At 45.9% G+C, this 13,017-nt stretch overlaps 1 protein-coding gene across 2 annotated transcripts; it reads right to left on the reverse strand.

Moving 5' to 3' along the window:
- Positions 1-36: 36 nt before the first annotated feature.
- ndc1 (NDC1 transmembrane nucleoporin) lies at positions 37-11,830 on the reverse strand. Of its 2 annotated transcripts, XM_029119135.2 has the most exons (18): positions 11,656-11,829; positions 11,123-11,243; positions 10,568-10,669; positions 10,299-10,473; positions 9,771-9,897; positions 9,473-9,581; positions 9,329-9,380; positions 8,384-8,516; positions 8,075-8,167; positions 7,891-7,972; positions 6,968-7,129; positions 5,090-5,365; positions 3,853-3,959; positions 3,211-3,261; positions 1,691-1,754; positions 1,358-1,458; positions 754-914; positions 37-520 (listed from the first exon to the last, which is right to left on the reverse strand). In XM_029119135.2, exons 1-18 carry the CDS (start codon positions 11,692-11,694, stop codon positions 457-459), a joined length of 2,019 nt encoding a protein of 672 aa, XP_028974968.2. In that variant the 5' UTR covers positions 11,695-11,829; the 3' UTR covers positions 37-456. The 2 variants fall into 2 exon arrangements, with proteins under 2 accessions (XP_028974968.2, XP_028974969.2); XM_029119136.2 differs by lacking the exons at positions 5,090-5,365; positions 6,968-7,129 and having other exon boundaries at positions 11,656-11,830.
- Positions 11,831-13,017: the final 1,187 nt, after the last annotated feature.

Below are 13,017 nucleotides of genomic sequence, written 5' to 3' on the forward strand. Positions count from 1 at the left end.
GAAGGTAAATAAGGGAGAAGACTGAAACAGTTTTTTTAATTGTGCTTTATGAATCAGCTGAGAAAAAAAGACATGTATTGTTTTAATTAATAAGCCAATTACAAAACTCTTTAATAGGACAGACCACACATAATAAACAAAAACAGACAATATGAAAGAAACCTAATCTCTGCGGGTTCTCTGAATCAGATGTAGTCCTTTTCCAAATAGTGAAAATTAAAGCTGTGTCAAATACACAATTTGTTTAGAAATCATGGGGTTTTGAATCAGTAACCAAGTCCAGCCCATATTAAGAGGCACTTCAGAGGTCTTACCGGAAACAGACACATGCATACACACACGCACACTCACGCACGCACACACGCCCACACGCACGCCCACACGCACGCCCACACGCACGCCCACACGCACGCCCACATACAGCCACACACAGCCGAATATGATCCCGTTATGACGTTACTCTTTGTACTCCAGGAAGTTCTGCAGTCTCTTCCGATGCTCAGATGACATCTGAACGGCACTGGGCAGACAGACAAACAGGCAGGCAGACAGACAGACAGGTCAATGCGTGCAGGAAAGGCATCATATTTCAAAATAATAGTAGTGGTTTCCTTTTAAAAACTGGCAGGACTAAATTGTAATAAGCGATTAAAATAAGAGGGTCCTTAGAACAACAGATAAGTCTCCATTCACTGGCCTGAGCCCCCCCACCTGACTGTCAGGCACCGGCATGTTTTCGGATTGAGGCCTTACTTCAGATGTTCTCCAAAGGTAGCGGTGATCCTGTAGATGGAGGTCTTCAGTGTGGCTCGCAGGGCAAAGCGGAGCGTCTTATAGCTGCTGTCTCCCATGCTGAAGGAGGAGCGGCCCGGCTTAGAAGAGGCGTGGGGCAGTTTGAAGTGACGGTCCACCGCCTGCAAGAGGAGGAGAGGGAGAGTTGGAGTCAAAAGGGGAGGTCAGAGGTCAACCAGGAAGTGATGTTTATTTCCAGTAGAAACCGTTTCCATTCACACCCCCGTCTGACGTAGTGAAACGTTCCATTGGAGGAAGTGGATGTGTCCTCTGGTCTACATGGAACAACCAGGTCCTGCTTCCCTCCAACACACGGGGGGGGGGGGGGGGGGGTGTGTAGTGTTGTGGTTGGGGTGTGTGTGTGTGTGTGTGTAGTGTTGTGGTTGGGGTGTGTGTGTGTGTGTAGTGTTGTGGTTGGTGGGGGGGTGTGTAGTGTTGTGGTGTGTGTGCGTGTGCGTGTAGTGTGTGCGTGTGCGTGTAGTGTTGTGGTGTGTGTGCGTGTGCGTGTAGTGTGTGCATGTGCGTGTGCGTGTAGTGTTGTGGTTGAGGTATGGGTGTGTCTCACCTCTTGTAACATGAGCATGGCAGAGAGGATACTGGGTAGGGTGGTCTGAACTACTCCATACTGGTCTTCTGAGTAGGATGCTGCCACCAGGTGAGACAGACCTAGCAGATCAGACATGGGGTTAGGGTCACATTGACGTCATGGGGTCAAGATCACATTGAGGTGAAGGGGTCAAGGTCAGTTAGAGGTTGTGGGGGCAGGGTTGAGTTGCTGGGAGTTAGGTTGACTTGACAGGGCTAGAGTTGTAATGAGGTCATGGGGTTGTTTCCACAAACACATGAAATAAAGAGGAACATCCGGGAGACTGAGGAGTTTAACCAGAACAGAACAAACCTTCTAATGCCCAGATGTGAGCTTGGCTGTCAGCAAACAGGGCCTGACTGGAGGCTTCAGGGAGCTGCAGGGAGAAGAGAACCCAGTCACTCATCATAAAGCAGATAGGCCAGGGCCCACACCTCGACGTGAGGGAAGACGTGAGGGACGTGAGGGACATGAGGGAAGACGTGAGGGAAGACGTGAGGGGATGATGGACATGAGGGAAGACGTGAGGGGATGATGGACATGAGGGAAGACGTGAGGGGATGATGGACATGAGGGAAGACGTGAGGGGATGATGGACATGAGCCAGAACCCAGGACCGGCTCCCACCAGGGGGGGGGAAGAGAACCCAGGACCGGCTCCCACCGGGGAGGAAACAGTCAGCATGCTGGGGACAAGCAGGACCGAGGGGGAACGCTAGGAGGAGGAGCAGCGGAACACGAGGAGGAGGAGCAGGGGAACACAAGGAGGAGGAGCAGGGGAACACAAGGAGGAGGAGCAGCGGAACACAAGGGGGAGAAGTGGAATGCTAGGAGGAGGAGAAGCGGGATGCTAGACAGAGGAGAAGCTTCTAGGTGAGGGGTGATTTATTAGAAAATCATCATCATCAGCACCCGATGTTACACCTTAAATCTGGGCGGATAAATCAACCTTTCAGAAGGTAGAACTTCATAACAGCACCATGGACCTGCTAAGCCATGTTCCTGTCATGTGTGCTGAGTAATCCGACACTAACACCTGCCACAATGATGCTTGATAGCAATGTCACAAGATGACGGGTTAATTAGTCATGTGGACGCTGGAACTCTGCACTGGGTGTAATTAGGAGAAATCACTGTGACACTTCTGAATCAGGATAAGATGGCATGCATGGAAATCTTCAGAGGTGAATTATTAATGTCGGAAGTACTCTCTGTGTTGAATTAGTAACACCGGATTGATGTTGTAATTCAGGACACACTGCAGTCACACCTGAATGACAAAACACGTGGATCACGGCTGGACAGGCATCACCTTAATGAAGTGCTTCTCTCAGCGACGGATTGGGGTTTCATTAATAACGCCTCTTTGTTAAAAGACCTCTCTGTGTTAAAAGGGACAGTTCAGGATTTTGTGAACATAGCCCTGGATTTACTTCATCATTTTTAAGTAATGGGTACATTACATGTGTAAACTAGCATTCCTCCAATGACTAGAGGTCTACGGGAACAGCTAGCATGTTAGGAGGACAGGCAGAGAGCACAGCGGTTTGAGCGTTGGTCCAGACTCTGAGGAAGTAGATCAAGACCATCATTGTCAAAATCTCACACTACCCCTTTAATCAGTAATGACGAAATAATATTCTCAATCAATCAGAACCCACTGCTAAATGTCTGCAGTGATATTACATATTCTCAGAGTTTAATTGGTCTTGCCTGAATGAATGGCTTTGCTAGACCAGGTAACTTTCAGGTTGATGATTTGTTAGAAATGATTTGGGGAAGAAGTTTAGGGTGACTCAAACCCCAGAGGAACATCATGCAGGTGAACCTTACCTTGTAAAACAAGTACATTATCACGACCCTCTTTGCCAAGAACTGTTTAACCTGAACAGGACAATTACAATGTAAATACAGAGGAATCAACTACCCTAATGTCCAATTACAATGTAAATACAGAGAATTCAGCTACCCTAATGTCCAATTACAATGTAAATACAGAGAATTCAGCTACCCTAATGTCCAATTACAATGTAAATACAGAGAATTCAGCTACCCTAATGTCCAATTACAATGTAAATACAGAGAATTCAGCTACCCTAATGTCCAATTACAATGTAAATACAGAGAATTCAGCTACCCTAATGTCCAATTACAATGTAAATACAGAGAATTCAGCTACCCTAATGTCCAATTATAATGTAAATACAGAGAATTCAGCTACCCTAATGTCCAATTATAATGTAAATACAGAGAATTCAGCTACCCTAATGTCCAATTATAATGTAAATACAGAGAATGCCAAACCCATTATCCATTTACACAGGCAGCCCAATTGTGACATTTTGCACCCATTAGTTTTCAAAAATCAGAGCAGGTCTCTTGCCAATAACGATGTAAAACAAACCCAGCTGATGTTTTGCACCTGTGACATCTTGCTGAGTAGATAAACAGGGGAAAAGGTTTACAAGACAGTACCTGATACTTCCTGTTCTGTAGGAAGGTAACCAGGAAGCTGGGTTTGCGTTCCAACTGGGCGGGGCTAGAGGCAGGAGACGCTGGGGGACTACCGTTCAACTGGGAGTCTGAACACACACACACACACACACACACACACACAGTAAAACACTAAATGCCATACTAGGGCTCAATAGGTGAATACTAAAATATATTAATAATTAAAAAAATGTGTAATAATGGTCATTTTACAATAATAATAATGCTACTGTGACACACATTGTTCAAAAGAATTAAGGGAACACATAATCATCACAGTATAACACCAAGTCAGTGAAACTTCAGGGACGTCAATCTGTCCAGTTAGGAAGCATAAGCGATTATGAATCAATGTCACCTGTTTTGGTGCAAATGAAAGTGACAAGTGAACAGGTGCACTGGAGAGGCAACAGCAAGACAACCCCCAAAAAGGGAATGGTTTTGCAGGTGGTGCCCACAGATAATTACTCTCTCATCCTTCCTGGCTGATTCCTACAAAATGACCTCCAGCAGGCAACTGTCAGAAGCCGGCTCCATGAGGGTGGCATGAGGGCCCAACATCTTCTAGTTGGACCTGTGCTCACAGCCCAGCACGTGCTGCTCAATTGGCATTCACCAGAGAACACCAGAATTGGCAGGTCCGCCATTGGCGCCCCGTTCTCCTCACAGAGGAGAGAATCTGGAGACGCCGTGGTGAACATCATACTGCCTGCAACATCATCCCGCAATGCCGGATTTGGTTGTGGGTCAGTGATGGTCTGGGGAGGCATATCCTTAGAGGGTCACACAGACCCCAACGTGCTAGCCAACAGTACCCTAACGAAATCCTCAGACCCATCGTCAGACCCTATGCTGGTGCAGTGGGCCCTTGGTTCCTCCTGGTGCAGGACAAAGCCGGGCATCACCATCTCATCGGTAGCATGGCCAGGCGTTGTCGGGGAGTGCATACAGGCACGTGGGGGTCATACACACTACTGAGTCACATAATGAGTTGCCTTGATGAAATTCACACAAGTTTGAACAGCCTTTGATTTCAATTGTTTACTTGTGAGTTTGAATCCAGCCCACAATCGGTTGGAAATGTTGGTTCCCATTGACCGTTGGTGACACAATGTACAGTAAGATCAAGACCCGAAGTGTTCCCTTAATATTTTCGAGCAGTGTACTTCAGTAAGGACCTCTGTTAGCTTGTTAGGGAGTCATGGCCCCCAGCCCCCACCTGGAGAAGCTGACCACAGCTTGGGGCCCCTCCTCATAATGTGTGGGCTCTGGATGGAGCTGTAGCCAGGGGACAGGGGCCCTGGAGGAGCAGTGAGGAGTCGTAGGGCCGGGGAGGTGAAGGGGCTGTCTAGGTCTGGGGTGAAGGGGGCTGTCAAGGGGGTCCCCAGCCCCCCCGGCCCCGCCCCCACAGAGGAACGCAGGAACACAGAGCCGGGAGTTCGGAGCACAGTGCTAGGCCAGGGGGTCCGTATGTCCTCCAAACCAACAGAAGACCCTGGAGGGAAAGGAGAACAAGAGGAGGTGTTTTAATAAGACCTAAACAAACTATCTAAAGGTGGTCTGACTTCAACCCTCCCAGCATACATGAGGTGGACCAGGCAGCCCTCTCTGGTTTGTAGTGTTCATACAGGATGTTCTAAGGACATGAAGTGGACCAGGCAGCCCTCTCTGGTTTATAGCGTTCATACAAGATGTTCTAAGGACATGAGGTGGACCAGGCAGCCCTCTCTGGTTTGTAGCGTTCATACAGGATGTTCTAAGGACATGAAGTGGACCAGGCAGCCCTCTCTGGTTTGTAGCGTTCATACAGGATGTTCTAAGGACATGAAGTGGACCAGGCAGCCCTCTCTGGTATGTAGTGTTCATACAGGATGTTCTAAGGACATGAGGTGGACCAGGCAGCCCTCTCTGGTTTGTAGTGTTCATACAGGATGTTCTAAGGACATGAAGTGGACCAGGCAGCCCTCTCTGGTTTGTAGCGTTCATACAGGATGTTGTAAGGACATGAGGTGGACCAGGCAGCCCTCTCTGGTTTGTAGCGTTCATACAGGATGTTGTAAGGACATGAGGTGGACCAGGCAGCCCTCTCTGGTATGTAGTGTTCATACAGGATGTTCTAAGGACATGAGGTGGACCAGGCAGCCCTCTCTGGTATGTAGTGTTCATACAGGATGTTCTAAGGACATGAGGTGGACCAGGCAGCCCTCTCTGGTTTATAGCGTTCATACAGGATGTTCTAAGGACATGAGGTGGACCAGGCAGCCCTCTCTGGTTTGTAGTGTTCATACAGGATGTTCTAAGGACATGAAGTGGACCAGGCAGCCCTCTCTGGTTTGTAGTGTTCATACAGGATGTTCTAAGGACATGAAGTGGACCAGGCAGCCCTCTCTGGTTTGTAGCGTTCATACAGGATGTTGTAAGGACATGAGGTGGACCAGGCAGCCCTCTCTGGTTTGTAGCGTTCATACAGGATGTTGTAAGGACATGAAGTGGACCAGGCAGCCCTCTCTGGTTTGTAGCGTTCATACAGGATGTTGTAAGGACATGAAGTGGACCAGGCAGCCCTCTCTGGTTTGTAGTGTTCATACAGGATGTTGTAAGGACATGAAGTGGACCAGGCAGCCCTCTCTGGTTTGTAGCGTTCATACAGGATGTTGTAAGGACATGAAGTGGACCAGGCAGCCCTCTCTGGTTTGTAGCGTTCATACAGGATGTTGTAAGGACATGAAGTGGACCAGGCAGCCCTCTCTGGTTTGTAGTGTTCATACAGGATGTTGTAAGGACATGAGGTGGACCAGGCAGCCCTCTCTGGTTTGTAGCGTTCATACAGGATGTTGTAAGGACATGAAGTGGACCAGGCAGCCCTCTCTGGTTTGTAGTGTTCATACAGGATGTTGTAAGGACATGAAGTGGACCAGGCAGCCCTCTCTGGTTTACAGGGTTAGTCCCTCCAGACGAGCTGCCATTTGGTTCCAGCTGAGCACTAACAAAATGGTCCCCCACCAACATAACCCCATTCACCAAGACCTAGATTACAACTAAACTGACTCTAGATCAGCACTGAAAGGTCTGGAGTGACAGAATATTGAATATCTACCGGAGCTCTCTGAGGAGGTCTTCTTGTCACTGCCGATGGACTGCAACTTGGTCCGTCCGTTGCTAGCAACGTTGTCATGGTGACTCACCAGCCTCTCAGTCAGATCAGACAACAGAGACAGACACTCCCTGTTCACAGCCGTCCATGTGAGAGGGTGACCGCCTGAGGGATACACAAACATTACCCCGGGAAGGACAAGCAAACTGACAGGAAAATTACCCCAGGAAGGACAGGCAAACTGACAGGAAAATTACCCCAGGAAGGACAGGCAAACTGACAGGAACATTACCCCAGGAAGGACAGGCAAACTGACAGGAACATTACCCCAGGAAGGACAGGCAAACTGACAGGAACATTACCCCGGGAAGGACAGGCAAACTGACACGAACATTACCCCGGGAAGGACAGGCAAACTGACATGAACATTACCCCAGGAAGGACAGGCAAACTGACATGAACATTACCCCAGGAAGGACAGGCAAACTGACAGGAACATTACCCCAGGAAGGACAGGCAAACTGACAGGAACATTACCCCGGGAAGGACAGGCAAACTGACACGAACATTACCCCGGGAAGGACAGGCAAACTGACATGAACATTACCCCAGGAAGGACAGGCAAACTGACATGAACATTACCCCAGGAAGGACAGGCAAACTGACACGAACATTACTCCAGATAAAACAGACAAACGGAATGTAGCATTACTCCCTGAAGATCAGTCTATGGGTAATGTATTTTTGTTGTAGTTCTAGTAAAATTCTCTCTATTCATTGTAATAGCCAGGTAACAAAATTGTAGCGTTCACGTCAGACTGGGTGAAACAAATTTTATTAACTGAATGAATGGAGAAGATGCCAACTCTGGTAGAAGTGAGAAGTGTTTTTAAAGTTCCGGAGTGGGAGGTGAGATGGAGTCATACCTGGTTGGCTGAGGCTGAACACCTCCTGACGTCTGGAGGGGCAGTGATTGGACAGCCGGGCCAGGTCCTGGAGGGCTAGGAACTGACAAGACTGGGTTCAGGTAATCGGCCAAAGAAAATAACACTGGTTCCCACTGACGGGAACGCTGACTGTCGGGGACATAAACGGTTGTAAAATGGTTACTTTCAGTATTGTTGGTTGCTTGCCGGTGATGACCTCTGGAAGACACTGGTGGGCGTCCTCTTGGAAGGTGGGTTGGACAGGGAAACTGTAAGCCTGAAAAGAAATCCCTCAAAAATCTGAACATTTCTGTTTTGTCCATTTACGTTCCATGACAGCAATATGTTAATTTCTATACACAACAGGTTGAAATAAATGACCCAAGGCTGCAACAACGACAACCTGGATGGTGTGACACACAAAACAACCAGGTGTCATCCAGCCAGTACCTCTTTAGGGGTCAGAGGTCAGGTTCTGAGGAGCGACACGTACCTCTGTGACAAAGATCCTGAAGAGCAGAACAGTGATGTACCAGGTGAACAGGAGGAAGCTAGCACTGATCCACAACTGGTAGAGCAGAGACAGGTCCAGCAGGCCAGAGACACAGTCCAGCGAGTAAACCGAACTGGACAGAAAGAACTTATTAGAAGAATGTGGAGAACATGGACCTACACAGACCAGTTAGATAGTTCTAGACCCGTATCTAAAGCCGAGACCGACCCAGTAGGCCTGACGCACTGTCCAGGGACTGGACAGAACAGGATCCAGCATTTATATCTGCATGAACGTGTCTGGTTTCATGTTACAATTTCAAGACGTTCCCCATAGAATAAAACAAATACATGCGCCTATTAATTATACATTAAGAGAACACCACCTCAGCAGGATCCAGTACTGGTCAGAGGGGTGCCTTTGGGGACAGCAATGTGAAAGCAGAAGTAATCTAGTTGTAATGGATCAGGGGTCATATCAGGGTGCTGAGTCTCCAGGGGAGTTACTAAGTTAGGCCAGCAGTTACTAAGTTAGGCCAGCAGTTACTAAGTTAGGCCAGCAGTTACTAAGTTAGGCCAGCAGTTACTAAGTTAGGCCAGCAGTTACTAAGTTAGGCCAGCAGTTACTAAGTTAGGCCAGCAGTTACTAAGTTAGGCCAGCAGTTACTAAGTTAGGCCAGCAGTTACTAAGTTAGGCCAGTAACCGAAAGGCGGTGGAATGAAATCTCTCATCCTGTCAAGGCGCTCTGTTGATCTACCCTTAAGGAAAGCAAGACAGTAACACCAGGGCTGATGTCAATAGAGGGAGCCTCAGGAATGATGGTCTGTTTCCCACCAACAAACTATGAGTAACACTCTTCGACAAACATCTGCCTTCCATGGTTGACATTATTATAACTAAACGAATGTCGTGATAATAAAGGTATTCCAGTAACATGATGTAAACCTGTCGACTTGGAGGTCCAGTGTTCTGCAGACCCAGGCCCGTGGAACATAGCCTAGAAGACAGACACCATCATCACCAACGTTGGGCTGTAGAACCGGCAATGGGTGGGGTGACTGAATGTATGGAAAAGCACTGGCTCATTACCCATGAAGAAGTAGAGGGCGAGGAAGTTCCTGAGGGAGTAGAGAGCTTGGACAGCACTGGCTCTCATCACCAGGGGCAGAGTCCCCTTGAAGCAGAGGTACTTGTATTGCTGAAACATAACAACAGACACAGCACTGATCTTGGTGGAGCGAATGAAGAACGTTGTTCAAAGGAAAAAAACAAAAAAAAAACATTTTGAAACATTTTGAACAGAAGACCTACTGAGTCAGTAGTATGCTTTAGTTCTACTTCATAAAGTAGACCAGAGAGACAGTTAGACAGGGGGGACGGGCCGTACCTGCACGGTGTGGAAGGAGATGTAGTTCATGTTGTGGACCAACCCAAGCAGGCTATGACTGTAGCCCACGAAGGCCCCTGCCAGCAGCAGCACCAGGTGGTTTTCATTCAGGCACATCTGGGGACCACTAGACATAGAACACACACACAGCACAACACACATCCGTCACCTCACTGACTGGTCCCCGTCACCTCACTGACTGGTCCCCGTCACCTCACTGACTGGTCCCTATCACTCAAGTAACTGCTGTCCTTCATTTGAAATTACAATATTAAGCGGTTCCTGTTAGAAACACTAATCTTATGAGTAAATAATTTAGTAAGCTGGTGATTTGTAATGTTGGAAAAGATTTTCTGACATATTCACGCTAGTTTATTTAGTCAACAAATCTACGATCGTTTGTAGTCCTGCCTACCCATTTACTGGGATTTTTATATTTTCAACAGAGGATGTGAAGCTTTATGATCCCACTCTGAAGTCAGTAAGTGGGATGTCAGCTAATCCTTAAACGGTTTTGTTGCATCTCACCTCTCGTCCTTCATACAGGGGTACCCCAAGGCCTGGTAGCGCCCTCCGATGGTGACAGCACAACACCACGCAACAACAACTCCCATAATGCAGTGCACAAGCGAGTGGAAGAACTGACGGGGGTGCAGCACATGACCCAACAGGGCGATCTTCGAGCAGGCGATGGATGGGACAACTGGAGGGAATCAATCAATGAGTCAATAAAAGCGGGCTCAAGGGGTGAACTACGTCCTAGCATCGTCCCTGTACTGGGACCCCGTCTGACTGACCTGAGTAGTATTCCAGGTTGAAAAAGCCCACCAGTAGCACCACTCCACACAGCAGGATAAAGGAGAAGATGGCACTGGCACTGGTCAGCACTGTCAGGCATTCTAGAACCAAAACAACACATTTAGATGACGCAGACAGACATTCTAGAGCCAAAACAACACTAGAACCAAAACAACACATTAGGTTGATGCAGACAGACATTCCAGAACCAAAACAACACATTAGGTTGACGCAGACAGACATTCCAGAACCAAAACAACACATTAGGTTGACGCAGACATACATTCTAGAACCAAAACAACACATTAGGCTGACGCAGACATACATTCTAGAACCAAAACAACACATTAGGTTGACGCAGACAGACATTCTAGAACCAAAACAACACATTAGGTTGACGCAGACAGACATAAACAACACATTAGGTTGACGCAGACAGACATTCTAGAACCAAAACAACACATTAGGCTGACACAGACAGACATTCTAGAACCAAAACAATGCGGTTCAACACATGTTCTGTGAGTATATGACGTTTTTGAGTGTTCTCTTACCTGTTAACCACTGTAGAGGGTGAAACAGACTGAATCTACTGAGGACTACATAGAGAGCTGTGGTGGGAGGCAACAGCAGGACAGACCAGGCTATACTGGCCACTGCTCTCCAAAAGATTACCTGTAAACAAACACCATTCACGATATGACTGCCGACGCGAAGTGGCTAACTAGTTAAGTAGACAAGTTACCGTTCGGTTTCCGACCTACCTTAGTTACCCAATTGTTTTTGGACAGTATAACCAATATATACAGACTCGGCGTTGTCAAGAGTAGAAGTAATTACGATTTGTAGCTAAGCAACTTGCTAAATGCTACATTATACTAGTTAACTGTAGCTAACATCAGAATGTGAAAACAGCGTCGCTTTTATAGCTGCAGCGATATTACCTACTACTAGCTAACTTGTCGGTACCTAAGAGAAACTCGTGTGTAGTTGGAAAGCTTCTACCGCTAGTTAGTTAGCACTGTAGCTCGCTAGTGTAAATGTGTAGTTTAGTTCTGAAAGGTTGTTTAAATAAGACAGTGCTTACCTTACGAACAAACCAACATCTTTGATCCGCAGAAAACATGTTGCGATGACGAAAAATCTAACGGACTTCAAAGACTCATACAAATTAGTGATACATTCCATTCAATACATGAGCAGTTTACCTCCACGCACTGTCTCATAACGCGCGCCACACGCATTCAAAGGACCTGGTCACGTCTGGAGGACCCCGTGCAAAGTCCGTCCTTACTATGGCCTGAGCAGATTGTCTGATCATATTTGGCATATTTGGATTTGGCAATTCGCTGTTTTTCAGTGGGTTACTATTTTATTCAGACTATTAAAAAATACATTGAAATAAATGCTGCCTTATTTAGCAATAGAGTTCTTAGAAGCCAAATTCATATAAATATTTTTTTTTAATCAAACTTCCACTTCAGAAAAGAAGTCAGTCATACTTTCTGGGTAAATACAAAACAATAACTGTTCTTACCAACGTTTTTAAATAAAAAATTCATTAAATTTTTTCTGCATTTGCGAAGTCATTTTAACACACAAAATGTTTTTTTTGTAGAGATGTACTTTTATATCTAGAATATTTCTGCATTTTTAAAAAGTAACAAAAGATAAAAAAAGTGTTAAAAAAAGTGTTCTAGGGCAGTAGGACCAAAGCGGTCCTAAAAATCAAACAAATCAATAATTTCATGAAAAATACATAAAACGTTTAAATATTTTTGTTTACTTTATTCATATTAGGAAGAGACCGAGTACCTGGTTTTGACAAAATAATGTTAGGTATGTGTGCAAGCTGGATCAGTCTACTAAACTGAGTAAACTCAACTGTTCTCTCCCCAGAGACTGCTCATACCACTGAAAGCCTTGATGGTGATTACACAACAGAAATAACTAGTAAACACACAAATGTAACTCAAAATTGTAGCGGAGCTGATGATCTTTTCGTATCAATAAATACATTGCATTTAATTTCAAGAATGTGAACGATGTCAATCAATGGATTAAGGATGTTGTTGAAAGGTTCTACATCTGAACGTTAAATGTGAGTCGGAGTTTGGCAAGAATAGCAAAACACTTTTTTCTAGAAAATAATCTGAAAGAGAGACTAAATAATTTATAAATCATTGGCGAAAGTCTAAATCTGGATGGATACTCTGAATTGAACTCTCAGTGTAGAGATACCTTTATAAATGCTGTCTAAAATATTCAAAACAATTTATATTTATTTAGGCTATTTATTAATATTTATAGTTTTAATCCGGAATGCTGATTGAATGATAGCTGTGGTACATGAGACCGATATGACGTCACATCACTTTGTACTGTTCTAATTGCGTTGGAAAACCAGTTTAAAAATGAAATAGAGTATTTCCGGGTTTGTGATGTATTA

Source organism: Esox lucius, chromosome 3 (assembly GCF_011004845.1).
Source record: "Esox lucius isolate fEsoLuc1 chromosome 3, fEsoLuc1.pri, whole genome shotgun sequence".
Classification (NCBI taxonomy): Eukaryota; Metazoa; Chordata; class Actinopteri; order Esociformes; family Esocidae; genus Esox; species Esox lucius.

Bases quoted from the DNA above. Each gene is read 5' to 3' on its own strand.
- ndc1 (XM_029119135.2), bottom strand. From the start codon at position 11,694: ATGTTTTCTGCGGATCAAAGATGTTGGTTTGTTCGTAAG. The intron at 9,381-9,472 runs GTAATGAGCCAG...TCTGTCTTCTAG, and splicing joins CGCCCTCTACTTCTTCATGG to GCTATGTTCCACGGGCCTGG. The intron at 1,459-1,690 runs GTTTGTTCTGTT...CTGATCTGCTAG, and splicing joins TCACATCTGGGCATTAGAAG to GTCTGTCTCACCTGGTGGCA.